Source organism: Oryzias melastigma, unplaced genomic scaffold, assembly GCF_002922805.2.
Source record: "Oryzias melastigma strain HK-1 unplaced genomic scaffold, ASM292280v2 sc00221, whole genome shotgun sequence".
Taxonomy (NCBI): Eukaryota; Metazoa; Chordata; class Actinopteri; order Beloniformes; family Adrianichthyidae; genus Oryzias; species Oryzias melastigma.
The window spans coordinates 497787-519745 of record NW_023416883.1 but is presented as its reverse complement, the minus strand read 5'-3'; the positions used below and the strand labels follow the sequence as shown (position 1 = coordinate 519745).

The following is a 21959-nucleotide window of genomic DNA, read 5'->3' as shown; positions in this document are numbered from 1 at the left end:
TTGTGATCCGTTACACCCCTAAAAATTAGGAGTGCATTACTGCAGGCTGTCAAGATTTAAGACCACAGCTTAGATTGTTGGAGTTTATTATATTCATGTTTAGAAGTATTGAGGACTGAGGCACTTTTACATTTGATTGAATTGTTTACAAGTTGTGATGTTTACAAGTTTACAAGAGTTCCATGTAAGTGTGATTCTGCATTAACTGCCAAAAGCTTTCCACTTGAAAAAAATCTGATTTCTTTTTTATCTTGTTTTGGTTTACAAAAGAAATCCTAATCTGTGGAATAGTAGGATTTCAGTTTTTTTTTTTTTAATACGTATTGAACCGTGACCCTCGTATCGAGGTACGTATCGACCCGTGAGCAAACTGTATTGCTGCATCCCTAGTGGCTAGTGACTTCTTTTTTCTACCTGCTAAATTAAAGCTTCCCCCACATTTGGCTAGTGTTAAATTTACAGCCCTGTGTGTATGTAGCGGATGCCCCCACTCTCTCTCCATCTTTTTTTTTGTTTGAGCGTGATGTTAATAAACGTGCTTTACTTACATAATTGTGGCTAATTTTTTTTTTACTTTAGACCAAAAACTTTTACACTGTAAAATTTTTAAGATCAAGATATCGAAATATCAGATTTTTTAATGCTTTTTAAAACCCGCCGGGTTGTATTGAGATGCTGTTTTTCAATAAATTTTTGTTTTTTGGCCTATTAGTTTTTTCCCAAAGCCCCCCAGCTTCTGGTCAAGTAAACACACCGGATCCAGGTAATTAGTAGTAGGTACGACCTGGAGAACATGTGACCCTTTGATCTATTGTCAAAATAGACCATTTTCTAACAAACCACTTATGGTGCCTTAAGTGAAAGAAAAAAAAAACTGCAGACTTTTGCTTTACACAGGCACAATGGGACTCAGAGTGGACAGTTGTATTGGATTATGTTTAAAATGAGCTACTTAATGAGGAGCTGCTGTGTATGAAAGATTAAGTGCCAATGACCTCTGGGTCACTGATTTAAGGTCTGACCTTGCTCTCTACGATCCATCTGCAACTAGTCTGTGAGAACGTACACCACCAGCTGAAATGCTCCCACAGAAAACTTTAATCAGCAACAGAGGAACCGGCTTTACAGTGAGAGAATGATAACCAGAAGGAAATATACTGTTAGTTTCCTGCCAGAGCATTTCCCATATTTAGGATCTCTGGCAAAAGCTGCTCTCCTTGAAAGCAATTAAAGAGTGAAGGAGGAAAAAGAATAGTATGAGGTCAAACACCCAGAGTATTATTTGAAATAACTCAGAACCCAACATTTTAGGAGTAACTGGAGACATAGTGAAGCCATAATGAAAACTGAGTAGATCAGCATGATGCAGAAGAATATTAATCATTAAAGAGGATGTAATTCCAGTACAATTTTGTTAGTGAAGTTCAGTTTCTTTCTTATGCTCTAGTCACCACGGCCCTTACAGGGGGATATGGGCTTACCACATGTACGAAAATGATACATTCCATTTTTATGAGGTCCCTTTAGGTGGCCGTATGAATCTCAAACTGGACAACTCAAACACATGCAGCAGCCGTATGAACAGTATGGATGCATAAGACAAATGCTGCGTTCATGCCAAACATAGTTCTCTCAACTATCAAAACAAGATGGCAACAGAACTTGAAAATGTGGGAAACATAAAAAAAATAAAAGGAAAAAGTGCAAGGCAGAACTTGTGTTCCATGGCTGCAATACGGTTTTGCACGAGCACCTGAAGAGAAAGCACTCAGTGATAAAGTATGATCACGCAGAAGAGAGAGCTTTGTCTAGCTAGCTAACATTAGTGTTAACAAAACAAGGCAATTTCATGGGTTTAAACGGATCATGTGCAGGTGTTAATGAGCTGTATGGAGATAAACCTGAAGATCTGCGGCAGATCCGTCTCTACAGAGCCTCTCTGTCTGCGCGGTTAACATTTAAAAATCTGCACTCTACGAACCACAGATTATGGCACAGATTATGAATTTACACTGCAAATGAACCACTCAGCCAAGGCTTCATTCATATTCCACACCGCGATCATGCTGTTTGGTTCAAAAAGCACGGATTTTGAAACATTCACCATGCAGACAGAGAGGTTATGTGTCGATATAGATCTACCGCAGAGTTATAGAGCGGTGTAAAAACTATTTACGGGTCCCAGAAGTGAACTAGTGAGCTTGTCAAAAAGTCTAGAGCTAAGTTGTCAAGTGTATTGCATTAAATTAGCTTCATTAAGCTACAATTAAATGTAACCCAAAGTCACAAAAAAACAGCATAATAACCACAACATTAAAAAGAAAACACAGATTTATGGGAGGTCCACCAAACTGAAAAATATTAAATATAATGCCTATTGAGTAGGTGTAGGTAAGAAAGATTCAGAGAACACCGTCAGGAGAAAACCACTGTTCTGTTCGTAAACAGTGAATGGGGCTTTTATTACAGCAGGGGGCACAGTGAAAAAATAAAAGTTGTACATTCCAACATCCCCTGCTTTCCTCCCTTTTTTAAATATATACCTCCCCCAACTTTTTTTTAATGTGCAATGTCTCAAAGTACTTTGCTTATATGGGCATTCTGAGGTTTTTGTATGGAATATCTTGAGTTCAAAGATGCCATTAGGGTTTTGCTTTTATATAATGGCCTTGTTGAGCAAATATTTTGTGTGTTTATATGTGTCAATAGGTTTTGAAATACTTTATATGTGTCTTATAAAATATGTTTTTTAAGCTTTAAAAAAATAACTGCAGGCTTTTATTTAGTTTTTTGTTGTTAATTTTGTTTTGTTGTTTAGATTGCTAAATTCATTTGATTTAAGTCTTGTTTTAATGCCAGAAACAAATGAAGGAGAAAAGCTGCATCATTCAATAAAGGCTTAAAAAACTTTTGTCTTTAATTTAGTTGGCATGGAGTTGAAACACTTCAAGTTTAAAACTAACAATGGCTAAGATGTGTGTTTTACATCCAGTCCCCACATGACTCAATTAGTTGACTAATCAAAAAAATAATCAGAGATTACGTGACTATTAAAAAAAAAAACGTTTGTGGCAGCCCTATTGACCAGTGCTCTCTCTTTATTTTTGAATCATGTGGAATTGAATTTTGCTTACATACAAGTGTGTAAAAAATTTGGACAAAACTGGAGTTTTCATTTTTAGAATGATTTCTTGGAATTAATTAACTTTTTGATAATACTCTAAAGAAGTCCTGTAATTATTCTATTTAGATCTAGTATTTTGGAGATTACCAAAATGTTGTGAATAGCAACTACCCTTTTACACTAACATTCTATCACCTTACACTAACAGATGTACAAATATAAAAAAGTTATTCAAAATTGAACCAAAGGCCAGCATTAAAGAGATTATTTTTTTCTTGTCCGCTTTGTCCCTTTCGGGGTCGCGGGGCTGCCAGAGCCTAACCTGGCTACTGATGGGCGAAGGCAGGATATACCTGGACAGGTCTCCAGTCTGTCACAGTGCCTCAATCACACACACACACACACACACACACACTCTCTTACATTCACACCTAGGGGCAATTTACAGTCACCAATTAACTTATGAAGCATGTTTTTGGACCGTGGGAGGAAGCCGGAGTCCCCGGTGAAAACCCACGCATGCACGGGGAAAACATGCAAACTCCACACAGAAAGGAAATTAAAGAGATATGAGCCAAAAATGAGACCAGATCTGAATGGAAACTGACCTCCTTTCAGGGCTGAAGAGGGCCTCCATCTCCTGCCTCTCCGGACTTCTAAACCGGCTTCTCCTCTCAGCCTTTCTGGCCTCTGCTTCCATCCGGCGGGCCCGCGTCGTGTCATGATGTCCGACCCTTTGGCTTTGTTGGTGGCTGTCGTTGCTGGTGACCGTACTGCCACTGGCATCAGAGTCAAGAGAGCTGACAGAGCCGCTGATGTGAGAGCCATTGGAGAGCAGAGAGCTTCCTGAGGGAAAGGGGTCGCTGGGCACAGGAGACTGGCAGCGTGGCACCCCTCCCAAGCTGCAACAAGAGCCTGTTGGGGAGACGAGATCACTGGGGGCTTGAGGTGCTGAGCCAACAAGCGGTTGGCTGCTCCAGTCTACACCGTCCCCATTCACAGAGCCTGCATCAGAGCTAGGACCCACAGACCCAATGTCACCTAAAGGGGGTAAAAAAAAAAAATGATTACAAATGAGAATGTGTACTTTTGCAGGATAAAATGTTTTTTACTCAGAGACATCAAGTCCATATATTTGGGCCTTTGTCATTTCTTAGAAGTGATTTTTTTCAATAATAAAGAGGTCGTCCTGCCAACACATCAATATTTTACCATAAAACTGCTGTAGTATTCCCACACAAGTGAAATCTAGGGTATGATATCAAGTAAGAAACAATAACCTAGTGGAAATAGGGTAAGAAAGAGTTATTCCTCCTTGCCTGTAGGGGGTAACGATGACCCTGGAGGATGGTCAGCAGCAGTCCAGACTGTTTCCCCTTCAGCCTCTCTCTGATTTAACTCCTCTTGCCAAATGATAGAACTTGAGTCAGGTACCTTTTCTGCTTCAGGGATCCCAGATCCAGTCACAGCTACCTTAGCTGGACCTGGTTCCTGAGGAGGAACAATTGAATAAGTGAAAATGTCCACAATTCAAGCAAAGCATATCATAAGAGTTCTTCTTCTTTTCCTTTCGGCTTTTCCCTTCAGGGGTCGCCACAGCGAATCAGTTTCCTCCATCTAAGCCTGTCTTCAGCATCCTCCACTCTAACACCAGCCACCTTCATGTCTTCATTCACTGCATCCATAAACCTCCTCTTTGGTCTTCCTCTAGACCTCTTTCCTGGCAGCTCTAGACTCAGCATCCTTCTACCAATATATTCACTGTCTCTCCTCTGAACATGTCCAAACCATCTCAGTCTGGCCTCTCTGACTTTATCTCCAAAACCTCTAACATGTGCTGTCCCTCTGATGTATTCATTCCTGATCCTATCCATCCTGGTCACTCCCAAAGAGAACCTCAGCATCTTCATCTCTGCTACCTCCAGCTCTGCTTCCTGTCTTTTCTTCAGTCCCACTGTTTCTAGTCCAAACAACATGGCTGGTCTCACCACAGTCTTGTACACCTTTCCTTTCATTTGTGCTGAAACTCTTCTGTCACACATCACACCTGACACTTTTCTCCACCCATTCCAACCTGCTTGCACTCTCCTCTTCACTTCTTTTCCACACTCTCCATTACTCTGTACTGTTGACCCTAAATACTTAAACTCCTCCACCTTCTTTATCTCTTCTCCCTGTAACCTCACTCTTCCACTCTGGTTCCTCTCATTCACACACATGTACTCTGTCTTACTGCGGCTAACCTTCATTCCTCTCCTTTCCAGGGCAAACCTCCACCTCTCTAACTCCACCTCCACCTGTTCCCTGCTCTCACTACAAATCACAATATCATCTGCAAACATCATAGTCCATGGTGATTCCTGTCTAACCTCATCCGTCAGTCTGTCCATCACCATTGCAAACAGGAAGGGGCTCAGAGCTGATCCCTGATGTAATCCCACCTCCACCTTGAACTCCTCTGTCACCCCTACAGCACACCTCACCACTGTCTTACAGCCCTCATACATGTCCTGCACTGCTCGGACATACTTCTCTGTCACTCCAGACTTCCTCATACAATACCATAGTTCCTCTCTGGGCACTCTGTCATAAGCTTTCTCCAGATCTACAAAGACACAGTGGAGCTCTCTCTGACCTTCTCTGTACTTCTCTATCAACATCCTCAAAGCAAATGTTGCATCTGTAGTGCTCTTTCTTGGCATGAAACCATACTGCTGCTCACAAATGTTCACTTCTGCTCTTAGTCTGGCTTCCACTACTCTTTCCCACACCTTCATTGTATGGCTCATCAGCTTTATTCCTCTGTAGTTACCACAACTCTGCACATCTCCCTTATTCTTAAAAATGGGCACCATCACACTTCTCCTCCATTCCTCAGGCATCTTCTCACCACCTAAGATCCTGTTGAACAACCCGGTCAAAAACTCCACTGCCATCTCTCCTAGACACTTCCATACCTCCACAGGTATATCATCAGGACCAAGAGCCTTTCCACTCTTCATCCTCTTCAAAGCCCCTCTCACTTCACCTTTACTAATCTTTCTTACTTCCTGCTCCACAACCGTCACCTCTTCTACTCTTTGTTCTCTCTCATTCTCTTCATTCATCAACTCTTCAAAGTATTCTTTCCATCTTTCCATTACACCACTGACACCTGTCACCACATTACCATTCCTATCCTTGATCACCCTAACCTGCTGCATGTCCTTCCCATCTCGATCTCTCTGCCTTGCTAGTCTGTACAGGTCAGTCTCTCCCTCCTTACTACCCAACCTAGCGTACAAGTCATCATAAGCTCTTTGTTTGGCCTTTGACACCTCTACTTTCACCTTACGCTGCATCTCCCTGTACTCCTGTCTACTCTCCTCAGTCCTCTCAGTGTCCCACTTCTTCTTAGCTAGTCTCTTACTCCGTATACACTCCTGCACCTCCTCATTCCACCACCAAGTCTCCTTATCAACTCTCTTTCCTGATGACACACCAAGTACACTCCTACCTGTCTCCCTGATCACATTAGCTGTAGTTATCCAGTCATCTGGGAGTACCTCCTGACCACCCAGAGCCTGTTTCAACTGTTTCTTAAAAGTCATGCAACAATCTTCTTTTTTCAGCTTCCACCAGTTTGTCCTCTTCTCTGCCTTTGCCCTCTCTTTCTTCATCTTCTTCACCACCAGAGTCATTCTACACACCACCATCCTGTGCTGTCTGGAAACACTCTCACCAACCACTACTTTACAGTCACTGATCTCCTTCAGATTACACCGTCTACACAAGATGTAGTCTATCTGTGTGCTTCTACCTCCACTCTTATAGGTCACTCTATGTTCCTGTCTCTTCTCAAAGAATGTATTCACTATCGCCATTTCCATCTTTTTTGCAAAATCAACCACCATCTGTCCTTCTACATTCCTCTCCTGGATACCAAACCTGCCCATCACCTCCTCATCACCTCGGTTTCCTGCACCAACATGACCATTGAAATCTGCACCAATGACAACTCTCTCATTTCCAGGGATGCTCATCATCACTTCATCAAGATCCAACCAGAACTTCTCCTTCTCTTCCAGCTCACATCCTACCTGTGGGGCATACCCACTAACAACATTGAACATGACACCCTCCATTTCTATCTTCAGACTCATCACTCTATCTGACACTCTTTTTACCTCCACAACACTCCTAACAAACTCCTCCTTTAGGATAACTCCTACTCCATTTCTCTTCCCATCTCCACCATGATAGAACAACTTGAACCCTGCTCCTAAACTTCTAGCCTTGCTACCTTTCCACCTGGTCTCCTGGACACACAGTATGTCTACCTTTCTCCTCTGCATCATGTCCACTAACTCTCTACCCTTTCCTGTCATAGTTCCAACATTCAAAGTCCCAACTCTCAGTCCAACACTAGTGACTTTCCTCTTCTCTCTCTCCCTACAAACCCGCCTTCCTCCTCTCCTTCTTCCACCAACAGTAGTCCAATTTCCACCGGCACCCTGTCGGTGAACAGCACCGATGGCGGTCGTTGTTAACCCGGGCCTCGACCGATCCGGTATGGATTTCATAGGTCTGATTCGCATATTTGATTTGGCAAGATTTTACGTCGGATGCCCTTCCTGACACAACCCTCTGTATTTATCCGGGCTTGGGACCGGCACAATGAGACCCTGGCTTGGGCCCCCTCGTGGCTACATTGAGTTCTAATCTAGAGTAACCAGAGCAGAGAAAGCTACCTGGGAGGTTGTAGGCTCCACTTTACGTTTTTTCTTCTGGTTCTGTTTGTTGGTTCGGGGATAAACAATCAGCTGTTCACTCCATCTATAAATGAGCAGAAAAAGTATTCTGAATCCCTGCAACATCAAAACCTCATCCTCTGCAAAAAACATCAACAGAGAAGTCAGGACTGGTTACCCATTGATGATTTCTTTACTCTCTCCTCTGATGAAGTACTCCTGTTCAGGGGTGACGATGCACAATGAGTTCTTCTGGCCTGTTTTTGGCTCTGCATCAATGACATCTGTGCAGTGGTTCATGTTCACTGTGCCCTGAGGCAGTGTGCTTGGCTAAAGGACATACAATATGACAAATGCTTTATATCTGTTAAGAATGCAATAGTTACAGTGGCAAAATGTGAGCAACACAATGAAGCATTAATGAAGAATGGAAAGCAGGTGTACACAGGAACTCCTCCCACAATGTTAGGTTGCTGGCTTGTTCATGTACCAGATGGGTGAAAGTACGACTAAACACTGATATCACTGTCCAAACAGTTGAAACCTCAAACCAGACCGGAGAAAAAAAGAGATCAGAGGTTCACCGGATTTCACAAGCTTCAACTGTGAGAACGCCGGTGTTACAATGAAAACTTAGCAGAAGGGATGAGGAGATGGCAGCAGCAAGTTAAAACTAAAAATACTTTGAGCATGAGACCAAGAAACATGAAAGAAAAACTCTTTAAGAAATCAGTTTATATAAGAAGACATCAAAGCCACGTGTGTTTGTTAATAATAATATAGTGTGTAGTGTAAGGCTATGATAAAAAACAAATCTATCAAATCCATCTTCACTGGGGAAAAAAATGCAATATAATTTTATTAAATTGGATACATATAATAAATCTGCTGTTTGGTTAGTTTATAATTCCAGTATTTATGATAAAATTCCTAAGTTTGGTAAGTAATCTGAAAACTTTATGTTGAAAACAAAAGAGAAAAGTGTGAAACTGTGCATGTTTGTCTCAGGAAAGTCTATAATATTTTTAGTAAAAATTTGCAGCCAAACAGCTTTCGTTCTTGTTTGCAGATTTCATATATCATGGGTTTTTTTAGAATATAACTCCCCCAAAAAATAAGGAAACCCTGTGATGGCAAAAAGGTAATACATATGAATCCCTAGTTGTAGCAGAAGACTAAATAAAAAATCTAAAACAAAAACAAACTGAAAAATAGCTTCTTCCCCAAAGCAATATCCATTTTAAATTCCGAATCACACAGATAACTTATTTGCACATTATAACGTATATGCTTCTATATGTATATATTGCTTCTGCATATTTTTACATATATATCTATGTGCACATGTATTTGTAATGTAGCGGATGCTCCTAATTTCTTTGTCTATTTAAATACTTGCACAATTTTGTACATATTTTTACATATTTTATATTAAGTCTCGTTATATTTCCTTTTGCACTGTAATGATTGCTCCAATTTCTTTGTCCTGTGACAATGACAATAATGGCCTGTCTATCTACCTATCTATCTGACGTTTTTTATTAGCTCTGAATGAGAGTACATACATGCAGCACACAATGCAGCTGCTCATTCTTATTGTTGAAGTTTAGAGTAGACTTTGAGATGTGTGAGGAGCCGAAAGCCCCCCTAAGTCTCAAAGGGACTATGACGGGAGAGCCTATTTAATGGCTACATTCTTTTAATTTATTGAATTTTTTCCTGAAAAAATGGCAAACAATTAGTCAAAAAATAAGTTTTTTATTCTTGGGGTTTTTTTTTTAAGAGATTTTGCCTGTTGATGAGTCAGCTACATTGTGACAGTAAAGAACAACCCAAACACAGGTTTGCCATTCTCTCCACTTATTGATGAATAAAATGTGAAGTTATTCTATCAAAAAAGGGGAAATCCTGCCAACCAGTGTACTATTTCCATTTCAAACACATCAAGATTTTTTTTAAATGTAAAAAATAAATGGCATTTCTTTGTAAAAATGTGTTCATTTCTCTGAGCGCATTCATGAAGGTGGAGAAAACAGAGATAAAAGACTGATCAAAGCAAATAACCTTACAATTTCTTATAAGTGCACTTTTACTAAAAGGTGAAAATAATAAAATGGGATTGTGATGCAGATTATCACAAAGTTAATGAAAATTATGCTCATTAGATACATGAGGAACATCTCAGTTGTTTGATCTCTATTTTTTGTCTTTGAGGCAAAAATATTTATAAAAAATAAGTGTGACTATTTTGATAAATAGTCACACTTATTTAAAAACTGAATCAATAAGTTCTGTTTCAGAATACAGTGGATAAGTCACAATATGTGGCAAGTAGGGCTGGGCGATATGGGAATTTTCATATTGCGATATCATTTTTTTCATATATTGCAATAACGATATTAAAAACCATATAAATCAAATAACTATATTTGTCAAAGTAATCTTTATTGCAAACAGCTTTAGGACTTCAGATTTTTACACCTTAACCCCCCCCAATTAATCTTAGTTCAAATTAAACTTTCATTATTTTTTGTATTAACTGTAGTATTGAAACTAACTGTGAGGAACATTTAAATATTTCTAATATATACTGTACATATATATAATGTACTTAATAGTTAAACCATAACGGTGTTTTTTTTAATAGGCTGTACAGAATTTCTGATTTATTTTAATCTGACTGCAGCACATACACGTTCCTTTCAAATTAAAATTAAGTCTTAAAAACATTGTTCTAAAGCAGCAAATATACTGCAGTTATTTTTATATTATGTTCTAATTTCTTCTGAACATAAACTATAGGTACTGCTGTGCAGCAGAAGATAATAAAATGTAAACTTAAAATAAACAGTTCTGATAATAGATTGAATCATCATTTCACTCAGTCATCTGACATGTGTACATGCTGGAGGATTGATCAAACACATAAGATCTCTTAATTTAGTGTCATGTCAGTAGTCGTTAAAAACAAGTTTATTTTACTATTATTATCACCTCATTAAGAAATAAACATAAACGGCACAAATTTAACTAACAAATTCATTGTTGATACACAATAAAACAACTAATTATTTTAATTCGAAGCTCTATATAAAAGCTTTTGGTTAATATTTTAACAAAACCCTCAAACTCATCTCAACTCCAGAACCACAATCGAGTCCCCGCCCCCCTGCGCGCGGCTGTTACCAGCACGCGCAGTCTCTCCTATGGAAGTTTTTTTAGGTCATAATTCAAAGTTTTATGCATTTTTCAATTGACAATTCAATTTGCAAATTCATCATGCAATTTGAGAATGCATTTTGCAATTTGCAATTCAATATTCAATCAGGCTTGCAAAATGATAATTCATTTTGTAATTTACAATTCAATATGAAAATATACAATTCAATATCACAATTTTACAAAGTAAAATATTGCATAAAAACAAAATCAATTGCATTGTAAATTGTCATGGGTTTTAGACGTCATTATTCAAATGACTATGCATTTTATAATTTACAATTCAATATGCAGTTTGACATTTCATTATGAAATGCATTTTTTAATTGACAATTCAATATTCAGATTAGGCTTTTGAAATGACAATTCATTTTGCAATTTACAATTCAATATTAGAATTTTGAAAATAAAATATTGAATAAAAACAAAATCAATTGCATTCTATATTGTCATGGGTTTTTGATGTCATAATTCAGTGACAAACAGTTAACGACCTGAACATCTTAAAAGAATGGGCCATATGCACGACCTACTTCCGCATTCAGCCTTTGACTGTTCAGTCATTTCCGGTCGTAGCCGTGGGCTATTGTTTATGTGGAAATAGTGGGACTTTAAAAGATGTCTTTTGGAGTTAACAAGAGTCACTATAAATGTTGTTAGGCGCATTGTTTGTTTTTCTAGTAAAATATCTCAACATAAAAATGCAGAAAGATTTTAAATTGTATTTGTCGTCCTACATAGCAAACTTCGAAGGTAACTTGCTAATGTTTTTAGCGCATGTTTACGTGCAACCAGCTCTAAAACTGATGGACATTCATGTTGGCGACACGTTATTGGTGCAGTCAAGATGCAGATCGCTGCATTGTTATATGTATTTTATGTGAATCCAAAGCTAAATATCGCAGTATTTAATGAAGTCCTGTTAGCTGTCATGGAGCTAGAGCGCGGAGCATAGCTGCAGCTGCTGCCGTGATCGGGAACCATTTGGAGCATAAACCCGAACCGGAACCGTAATCCTAACCTTAACCTTTCCTCCGGGTCCGTGCAGCCAAGAAAAAAAACTTCAGAACCGGAACCGTAATCCTAACCTAAACATTTTCTCCGGGTCCGTGCAGCCAAGAAAAAAACTTCAGAACTGACTGCAGTATTTAGAAAATTACACATGAATACCATTGTCACTTTTCATTTGGGCTAATGCTAACTAGCATGAAAGACACGTCTGATTATCGCTGTCTTTATCTTTATGACCTGTTAGTTGTGTTTTATTTACTCCGCAGCCGAGTGTTTCTAAACTTATGTAAATGTAATTTTCAGTGTCAGAATCAGTCAGAGACGTGATTCCTTTCCTACGTCTCAACAGAGGCGAGGTTACTGTTAGCGCACGCCGCTATCGCTCCATGAATCTGTTACTGGGTGAGAAGCTGCATCTGATGGGTGTTTGCGAGTCCTTGGTCTCCTGGATCACTGATTACTTGTCAGACAAGCCACAGTTTGTGCAGTTGGGCAGTGTCCTGTCTGATGTGGTGATGAGTAGTTCTTTAAACAATAGTATATCTGTCATATGGCCTGTTTTCAGACAAAAAGCCTTAAAAGCTGTGATATTTGTCGGGGTGGGGGTTGGAGGTGCAAGGTTTTTGCAGGATGCCCAAAGTTTTGCACACACCATTATTTTGTTTTCTGTTATTTTGTAAGGATAGATGATGGAAATAAAGCCTTTTTCATCTTTAATCCGATGCATTTAGAAGATTTTTCAATCTTTCCTAGGGTTCTCTATGCACAATAATAGAAAATTTTACTTGGGGTCCACAAACTTTCTATCACTGCTGTATATATTGAGTATTCATGTAACATGCTGATAGAATGTACACAATAAAATGCATGCATTAAGCTCAAAACAATGAAAGGCTTCTCAAAATAGGTCTGCTAAAGAGCTATAAAACTAGAGCTATCATACGAAAAGGGAGGGTGGAGGAGGTCTATGTAAAGATGTCTGCCTAAAGAGTCATTTGAGGAAGAGAATGAATGTAAACCCTGACCTCTGACAAATCTTATCTGACCCTCATCAGTGATTCGAGCCACTGTGGAAACAGAAATGAACTTTATGAAATCAAAACTGTAAACGTGTAATGAGTTGAGAGGCATTGGATAAGTCCAGTCCTCAGAGTATGGAGCGCAAGCCCATAATTTCACTGACCTCCTATTCCTGACTTGCGGAGATGAAAATGACCAAAGGATAATGTGACAGAAAATTTGATTTCCTGTTTCAACAAGAGGAAAATAAAAATGCAGACCAACTTGGGTGTCGATGGAAGCTCATTGTACAGTGGAAACATGCAGTCATATTCTTACATAAACAGAGCCAAATCCGCATACGCTAGGAAAATTGAGGAGCATTTCTCTTCAAATGACCCCCAGAGCGTGTGGGGGGGCATTAAGTGCATCACAAACTTCAAAGGCAGGAATGCACAGTGTCCAGATGACCCCTCTTTGGCAGATGAACTCAACAGGTTCTACGAACGCTTTGAGGATCCTGCTGTACCACCGCCCTTCACCAAACTCGCCACTCCACCAGGTGATATGCCCCTCAAAGTGTCCGCAGCTGATGTGAGCAGGACCCTTAAAGGAATTAACCCCCCCAAAGCTGCTGGCCCTGATAACATCCCAGGGCAGGTGCTGAAGGACTGTGCATCTGAGCTGTCGGAGGTGCTAGCAGACATTTTTAACATCTCTTTGTCTGAGGCATCTGTTCCAGCCTGCCTAAAAACATCCGCCATTGTTCCTGTGCCAAAGGGTTCAACAGATACGGGGCTTGATGACTACCGACCCATAGCACTGACCCCGGTGGTCATGAAGTGCTTTGAGAGGCTGGTTATGGCCCATATCAGGAACAACGTCGATGCCACTGTGGACCCGCAGCAGTTCGCTTACAAAAAGAACCGCTCCACTGATGATGCCATCTCATCTGTGGTCCACACAGCCCTTCAGCACCTGAAGGGCAGGAACACCTACATCCGCCTGCTCTTCCTGGATTTCTCATCGGCCTTCAACACCATCATCCCACAGACCCTGCTGCAGAAACTCTCCACCCTGGGCCTGAGCCCCACACTAGAGAACTGGGTTCTGGATTTCTTGACAAATAGACAACAGACTGTCAGGATCCACAACACCATCTCCCGTACCCTCACCCTGAGCACTGGCACACCCCAGGGCTGTGTGCTGAGCCCCCTCCTGTTCACTCTGCTGACATATGACTGCTCGGTGAGACACCCCAGTTGCCATATAGTCAAGTTTGCAGACGACACAGCGGTAGTAGGACACATCAGCAACAACGATGAGTCTGACTACCGAGAGGAGGTGGAGATGTTGGTGCAATGGTGCAGAGAGAACAACCTCTGCATCAACGTGAAGAAGACCAAGGAGATGGTGGTGGATTTCAGGAAGAGCAGACCCCCCACCCCACCCCTTCACATCGATGGAGCCCCAGTGGAGCTTGTCTCCAGCTATAAGTATCTGGGTGTGCACATCAGCGAGGACCTCTCCTGGAGCACCAACACTTCCCAGCTGGTCAAGAAAGCCCACCAGCGCCTGTACCTACTCAGAAAGCTGCAGCGGGCTGGACTTGGAGGCTCAGCCCTGATGAGCTTCTACCATGCTGCTGTGGAGAGCGTCCTCTGCACCTGCATCACCGTGTGGCACGGCAGATGCACCATCACTGAGAGGAAAGCTCTGCAGCGTGTGGCAAAAGCCGCCCAGAGAACTGTGGGGGGAGAGCTGCCAACCACCACTGACCTCTACATCGCAAGATCCAGGAGGAGGGGTCTGAACATAATCAAAGACCCCACTCACCCGGCACATGGTCTGTTCCAACCACTCCCATCAGGCAGGAGTCTGAGGAGCATTAGATCCAGAACCACCAGACTCCGAAACAGCTTCTTCCCTGAAGCTGTCAGGCTGCTGAACTCTGTGTGACTGTTGTGTTCTTTATGTTTACTTTATTTATTTGTTCATTTGTTTGTTTATATTTTTCCCCGGGACCCGAGTTCCAATCTCTTCCAGTGACATTAATTTGTGCACTGGTCTGACAATATAAATCCTTTGAATCCTTTGAATCCTTACAAGTTTCCTCCCATTGACATATTTGTCAACAGAGACTTATAGGCTTATTGGCTTCAAATGCTTGTTTAGTATGCAAACACTTTTCGTTCTTTTACAAGTAATTTTTGTGTCTTGTCTCAGCTCTGTCATGTGATTGAGAGCAAATAGGGATTAAAGAGCACAAAGAACCGTTCTCAAACGTATGCTAGACAACTAAGGATGTAACAATTCATTATGAATCGGTTAAAACAGATTCAAACTCGTTAACATGTTCATCGTTGCAGAAAATTAAAAATCGGTTTGTCCCTGCATGTGCCTAAATTTTGAAATGCAGAGCAGATGACAATTCTTAATGCAGGCTCGCTACGAGTGTGAGGGCGCCTGTGTGTGTGTGAGTGTGTAGTGAACTGGCTGCGTGCTCATCTGCTGGAAATTCCAGCAGCTCCTTCAGAATCAAAAGGTTCAAATAAGTCAGACCCTCCAGGATTTCATGATGTTGGGATTGCAACTATTAACGCAAATTCAAGCAAAGCCGAGATTTGTTCCTTATCCTGCAACTTTACATTTTCATTGCAACTTTACTGCAACTTTGACCAATCTCGCGTGACAACAGTCATGGGTGACGACGCAGCTTCACAACTGTTCCCCTTCTGACTTCTTCCCGGGAGCCGTGCTCTTTTTTATTAACTCTCTTTAGCCTTCTGTCTTTTTTTTTTCTCTGCAAGCGCATGAACGGTCACTACATATGTGTTTGCCCCGAGTGTATTGAATCCTTTCTGTCAGTAGGAAAACGTTCAGTTTGATTTAAGGGACAAAAAGAAAACATACTTGGCATTAAAATACCTTCAAGTCATTGTGTTGAAAAAAAAAATTGGAAGAAATAAAAATTGGGACTTTAAAACCGAATCAAATCGAATCGTGGCTTGACTGAATCTTTATATCCCTATAGAAGACAACTCTTGCATTAAAACTCTGAAAATGTACAATACAACATCCATATAAAAGTCAGCAGGAAAGTCTAGCACGTTCTATGAATCTTTCCTTATCTGACATAAAATGCAACCTAAGACATATAATAACAAATAGCTGTGAAACTACAGTCCAACTGTCCCAAAATGGGTTATGCATTTCCTATATAACTCAAGGCAAATTGAGAGTCTGTGTTTCTGCTAGGCCAGGGGTCAGGGACTTTTAACACTAAAAGAACCATTTGGTCCAGTCTCTGACAGGCCAGAACCTAGCGAGAACCACCAAATCCTACTTCATTTTTTAGAAAATACCTTTCTTTTTTACATGGCCATTTAGCTATTCTTTTAGAAAATGTAGCTTTCAAATATTTACAATTAATTAATTTTAAAAAGTGTGATATTTTTCTATATATAACAACTTTAACATCTTTACTTTTGACAGCAGCAAATACAAGTTCCTTTCAAAATAAAATACTATGTGTCAAATAAGATGTTCCTGTTGCAGCTGAAATCCGAATCAAAAGTGACATTTTCGAGATCCTGCAGCATATATTACAATGTGCTAAACTCAACTAACTAATTTAATATTTATTAAGGTTGTTAGCACTTCCCTAAAGCCAAAGAGCCACAATGGAGGGGTAAAAGAGCCACATGTGGCTCCAGAGCCTCAGGCTGCAGACCCCTGTGGCAGTGTGTAGCCTCTTGTGAATGCACAAAAGCAGTCTAATCTCCAGTATGATCAACAAGTATGGGTTTGGTCACCCACATTTTACTCTCCTGAAGACAAAATACCACTACATACAGGAGTTTTCTGATTTTTTATGAAGCACCATTTTCCCTTAGATTTTGTTTATAATACATGATAATAAACACCAGTTTCACTAGTTTGAAATCTATTACCCCCCAAAAATAAGACAAAAATAAAGATAGCCCCAAATAAATAAAAATTGACCATGTCAATAGAGCACATAGGTCAAAGTCAAAGCCCAGGGATCGGATCCAGCCCTCCAGATAATTATATCCGGCTTGGCAGATCATTTTCTTTTATTGCTATTAACGGCTTTCGCTGGTAACATATTAATCCTCGTGCTCTCTTATGGGGTCCAGATGACCCAACCCTTACATTGATGGGTGTCCCCTCCAATGACAAAGGTGGACAAGATTTTATCTCTGCCATTGACACCAGTGAAGATTAAAAAAAATCCTTGAAAAAAAAAAAAGTTCCGCGCATTGTCTTGTGGGGTCCAGATGACCCCACTTTTAGTGTAAACACACCTAGGAAAGCATAAGTGTTACATATTTCAAATAATTACTATCCGTAGTACATGCGCAGGTGAGGCACTACCATGCCCGGAGATTTTTTTAAACTTTTGGCTTGCCATACTGCCTTCCCCTGACGGGACGTCCCTGCTGCTGGAGCAGCAGTGTCTGTGGGACAGTGGTTGCTCCTCATTGGGAGATCTGAAGCCAGACACGGAGACGTGCAGCGGTGCTTTTCTTCAGCTCTTCAAAATAAATAAACCCAATCTATTGGTATCCTGTCCTCCATGACGAGTTAGAGAAAAAATTTTGATGGTAGCTCCTCCCACAAGCAGCGGGAGCTTTGGGTTAACAGACTTTTGGACAACCACAGAGAAAAAAAAATGTTAAAACAAAGACAGTGTTCAGTACATGAATTTGATGGCAATTTCATTTGGTGTGGACAGACAATCAATTTTAATAATGCCCGCGTTAGGTACGCAACCGCGGCGGTGGGGATGTCCACGGTACATGTATGGGCCGAACCATAGCTAGTGATCTATACGGGTCATGGATTATCCATGATTCGTATGAGAGTTACTTCCTTCAGCAGAAGAGCGCACAGCTAAAGTAAAAGCCTGGAACTAGAAGTTTGCACAGGAAAACAGGAATTAAAGTTTATCTATGTTAGAGGTAACACAGGAAAATTACAACCGTTACCCGTCACCATCTGATGGTTTTGATTCCCCTATAACAAGGGTTTGCAACCTTCAACGCCTTCAACACAGTCATTCAGCTCCATACCTTACTGACTACAATTCAGAAGGAACCACAAACTCTCCTTAAACAAAAATAGGACGTTAATTTATTTTTATTCTATTGTAGCTACTATGATAAACACACTTTTTTTGTTTAACTTAAACATAAATATAAAAAATTAGCAGTTTAAAAAAAGTTGTTTATAACTTTTGTCAGAGGTTTGCATGACATCCTTTCAAAATAAAAGACACCCTGTGCCGTATTTGGTGATCTTAATGCAGCAAACATTAAGAAGTGAGTGTCGGCAGTATAAAAAAAAAAAAATCTTTTTTTTTTACCATCATTGGTGCATCTATGCCAGAAATTCATAAATCAGCACTAAGTGACCCATACTGTATTTCATAGACCATTAATTGATTTTTGGTGGTAAAAGGCTCTGAAATATCCGTCAAAATGTTTTAATGCGACTTTGAAGAAGCTGTATTGCTATTTCAATTTAAAATAGAAAATCATTTTTATTTTTCTTTAACTATAAGAGCCACAATGGAGGAGTCAATGTCACTCCAGACCCCTGCCCTATAATACAACAGTTTTTGTTGGTTGATTGCCCTTAATGATATACTTTTCTTTTATTGAACTGAACTTTGAGCCTTGAGTGAAAAAAAAAAAAAAAATTCAGTAATGTAAAGAAAAGAAAAACCTTACAAGTATTGACATGTATACATTTTCCTCAGTGTATGTGAGAATGTCAAAAACCATACCTGATTCTCATTCAGCATAGGAACCCTATTTGGAGTCAACAAAAAGAGTAATGGTAGACTAAAAGACAGTTAGGACTACCCACCGACTCATCCAGTGCAAAGCGCAGACAGCCATGTTCGTATAGTACAAAGAACCTTCGTTGCCATTTCTGTGGACAAAAAAAGTGCATATAACAAGAAATCAATATTTCAGCATGCGAGTTACTTTTGAAATGACCAGCTCCAAAAATTTCTATCAATCCATCTTCCTATCCACCCATCCATTTTTGATCATATGTTGACATGTTTATTTGAACTTAAAAACACAGATCTAGATAGATAGATAGCTACACGTCAGGTCACATTAAGATTCAATACAATTCTTAAAATAAAATAATTTTAATAACCTAAAAGTTAATAAATACATAAATCAAAGGTCTTAGAAATCATATAAATTACAGAATGCACAATCCACATACAGTTTACACAAGTGTTATTGAGAGCTAAGCAGAGTGACTGCATTGGGGGTAAATTATTTTTTTGAGCTCTTTGTAGTGGCCAACAGTGTTCTGTATCTCCTCCCCTGTTAGCAGCAGAGAGAAATAGCAGGGGAGAGGGCAGGTGGTATCCTCAGTGATAAAGGAGGTTTTCCTGGTCACTGAGACCAGAGTGTGGGGTTTGAGTAATTCTGGAGGCATGATTAATTATTTTAGAGAGAGTTTTTTTTTTGTTTGTTAAAGGGTTAGAAAGTAGAACCAGGGAGCAATATTGAATGTGAGGATGGACTCCACAGTGAAATGTACATGTAGTTCACTTTCGGCTTATCCCTTTCAGGGTTGCCACAGCATAACAGCACCCACGTTTTTGCATCAGTGATTTAGCAGAGTTTTTACGCCGGATGCCCTTCCTGGCACAACCCTGTACTTGAGGGGCACAGGGACCCAGTTAGGCAGCAGCGTCAAGGGTCTTGCCTAAGGACCCAATCTGGGTGGGGATCAGTGGACAACCCTGGGAATCGAACCCAGGGCTTCTGCGTGTCAGCCCTTCACCTAGCCCACTGAGCCACCCAGCCACCCCACAGGGAAATGTACATAACGGATAAAATGTCCTCATTAATATAAAAAAATCTTAATTTTCACAAAAGATGGAGGCATTGCTGTGTTTTTTTAAAGATAAAATCCACATCCAAATGCAATCTATTATGAATATATATTATATATATATAATTATTTTGAATTACATTGATAGATTTAGATGAAAATGTAATACTAAAATATGATAAAAAGTTCCTGTCATTTTTTCTTCAGCAGTGTTTATTGAACATGACAGTTCCTCGTTGTCATGGCAATGGCACCACAGCATAAAATCTGTCTACAACAAAAACATTTTGTGTGCATTTTGTTCAGGGTTCTTTTTTGAAGGACTGTCCTAGGGCAGGTCGAGTAAAAATAAGGCAAATTTGCAGCTACATCCATGGTTAGAAATTTGACTCTGAACTTTTCAATTGTACATTTGTGAAATTTGGAAGAATGAAAAATTCCATAATTAATTAATCCACACTAAACAGCTGTTTATCAAACATGCCGGTTCCCTCTTATTGTTGTCAAAGTCGGTTTCAATGCCAGGCGGTTGTTCAGCAATGATGGCGGCAGTTTTAGCCAAAGTTCAGACAACAGTTATAACTAGTGTTGGGCAATATGACGATATACATCGTGTGGGGGATAAAAAAAGTGTTTATTGTTCCAATGTTTATGTCGTTGCTAAGCTAATTTGATCAATTATTACGCCAAATATGTCATTATCAGACCCTCCAGGATTTTGCATGATTTGTTGCGCACCTTGCAACTTTTTATTTTCCCAGCAACTTTACCAATCTACGGTGACCTCAGTCATGGATGACGAAGCAGCTTCACGACTGTTTCTCTTCTGACTCCTTACCGGGAGTCATACTCTCTTTTATTTTCTCTCTGACTTTTTTCTCTTCAAGACGTGCGTGAACAGTCAGGAAGAGTGGCGGTCTGCTGCATGCAAACATGCACGCAGCAGAGTGAAGGTGCTGCTTGCAAACTTGCATGTGGCGTAGGTGAAGGTGTGTTGCGCGCAAACGCGCACGCAGGGAGGTGCACGCGGGCCGCGAGTTTGAGACCCCTGGTATATAGTGATGATGAAGTATTTTCTTAGTGCATTTGTCACAATAAAAAGAGTTGGAATATAAGAATGTGAAGTTTATTTCATAATTAACATTTTTAGGCGCTTTTCAAAATAATATTATATTAAAAACATTGCATCTTTTGTCCCATAATTTTACAAAAGCTGCCGCAACATCAGTCATATTTTCAGAGAATAGCTGAAAATATACTTTGTCGTATATCGTGATATATATCGTATCATGATATAAAATATTTTATATCGTGATATACATTTTTTTTCCATATTGCCCAGCACTAGTTACAGCAGATATTTAGCCCAGGTGTCAACAATCCTTCACATATGGTGCCGTAAATTGTCCAGCTCTGCATCCCAGTGAAGTGTCTGCGTCGTCTGTCATCCATCGCTCCCATAAACAAAGACACGCTCTGTTTCGCTTATCCTTCTGGGGCACCAGGAACCTTTCTTTTAAGGCCTGAAGGGTACCTCGTACAGCGTGATCAAACACTATTCAGGAGGGCTGCATTCGCGAGCAGTCACCCAACACTTTGGAAAACCTTGCATAATGTTTGTCTGAATCTCTGCGCGGAGTGCAGCACACAGCCGTGCATGAGGAAGCGCAGACTTTCAGGAACAGAACATACACTGTAAAAAGTGAATTGTTGGCTCAATTAACAAAAGTTTGGTAATTTGTTACAATTAAAAATATTAATTATTATCAAAATAAAAGTTTGAGTTAAGTAAACCACTAACTCCAGATTTTAACTAAATGAAAACTAATAACTTTAAATGTAACAAATTGCAGAACTTTTGTTAATCGATCTAATGTTTCATTTTTTACAGTGTAGCCTGTATAGTATCATTTATTGTTTAAAACTACGCAGAAATAAGACATCCATGCATGTACCAAACTTTCCTAATGGATAATTCAGACACC

At 40.0% G+C, this 21959-nt stretch overlaps 1 protein-coding gene across 3 annotated transcripts in view; it reads right to left on the bottom strand.

Annotated features, from left to right (window-relative positions):
- Positions 1-21959, bottom strand: part of mprip (myosin phosphatase Rho interacting protein) — a 101135-nt gene that overhangs the window by 64379 nt on the left and 14797 nt on the right. For all 3 annotated transcript variants that reach the window (XM_036210740.1, XM_036210739.1, XM_024261544.2), the window contains exons 3-7: positions 18979-19044; positions 8033-8184; positions 7855-7939; positions 4444-4615; positions 3733-4165 (exon numbers count right to left, since the gene is read on the bottom strand). In XM_036210740.1, the coding sequence (XP_036066633.1) occupies positions 3733-4165; positions 4444-4615; positions 7855-7939; positions 8033-8184; positions 18979-19044 (908 nt within the window). The remainder of the gene's footprint in view (positions 1-3732; positions 4166-4443; positions 4616-7854; positions 7940-8032; positions 8185-18978; positions 19045-21959) is intronic.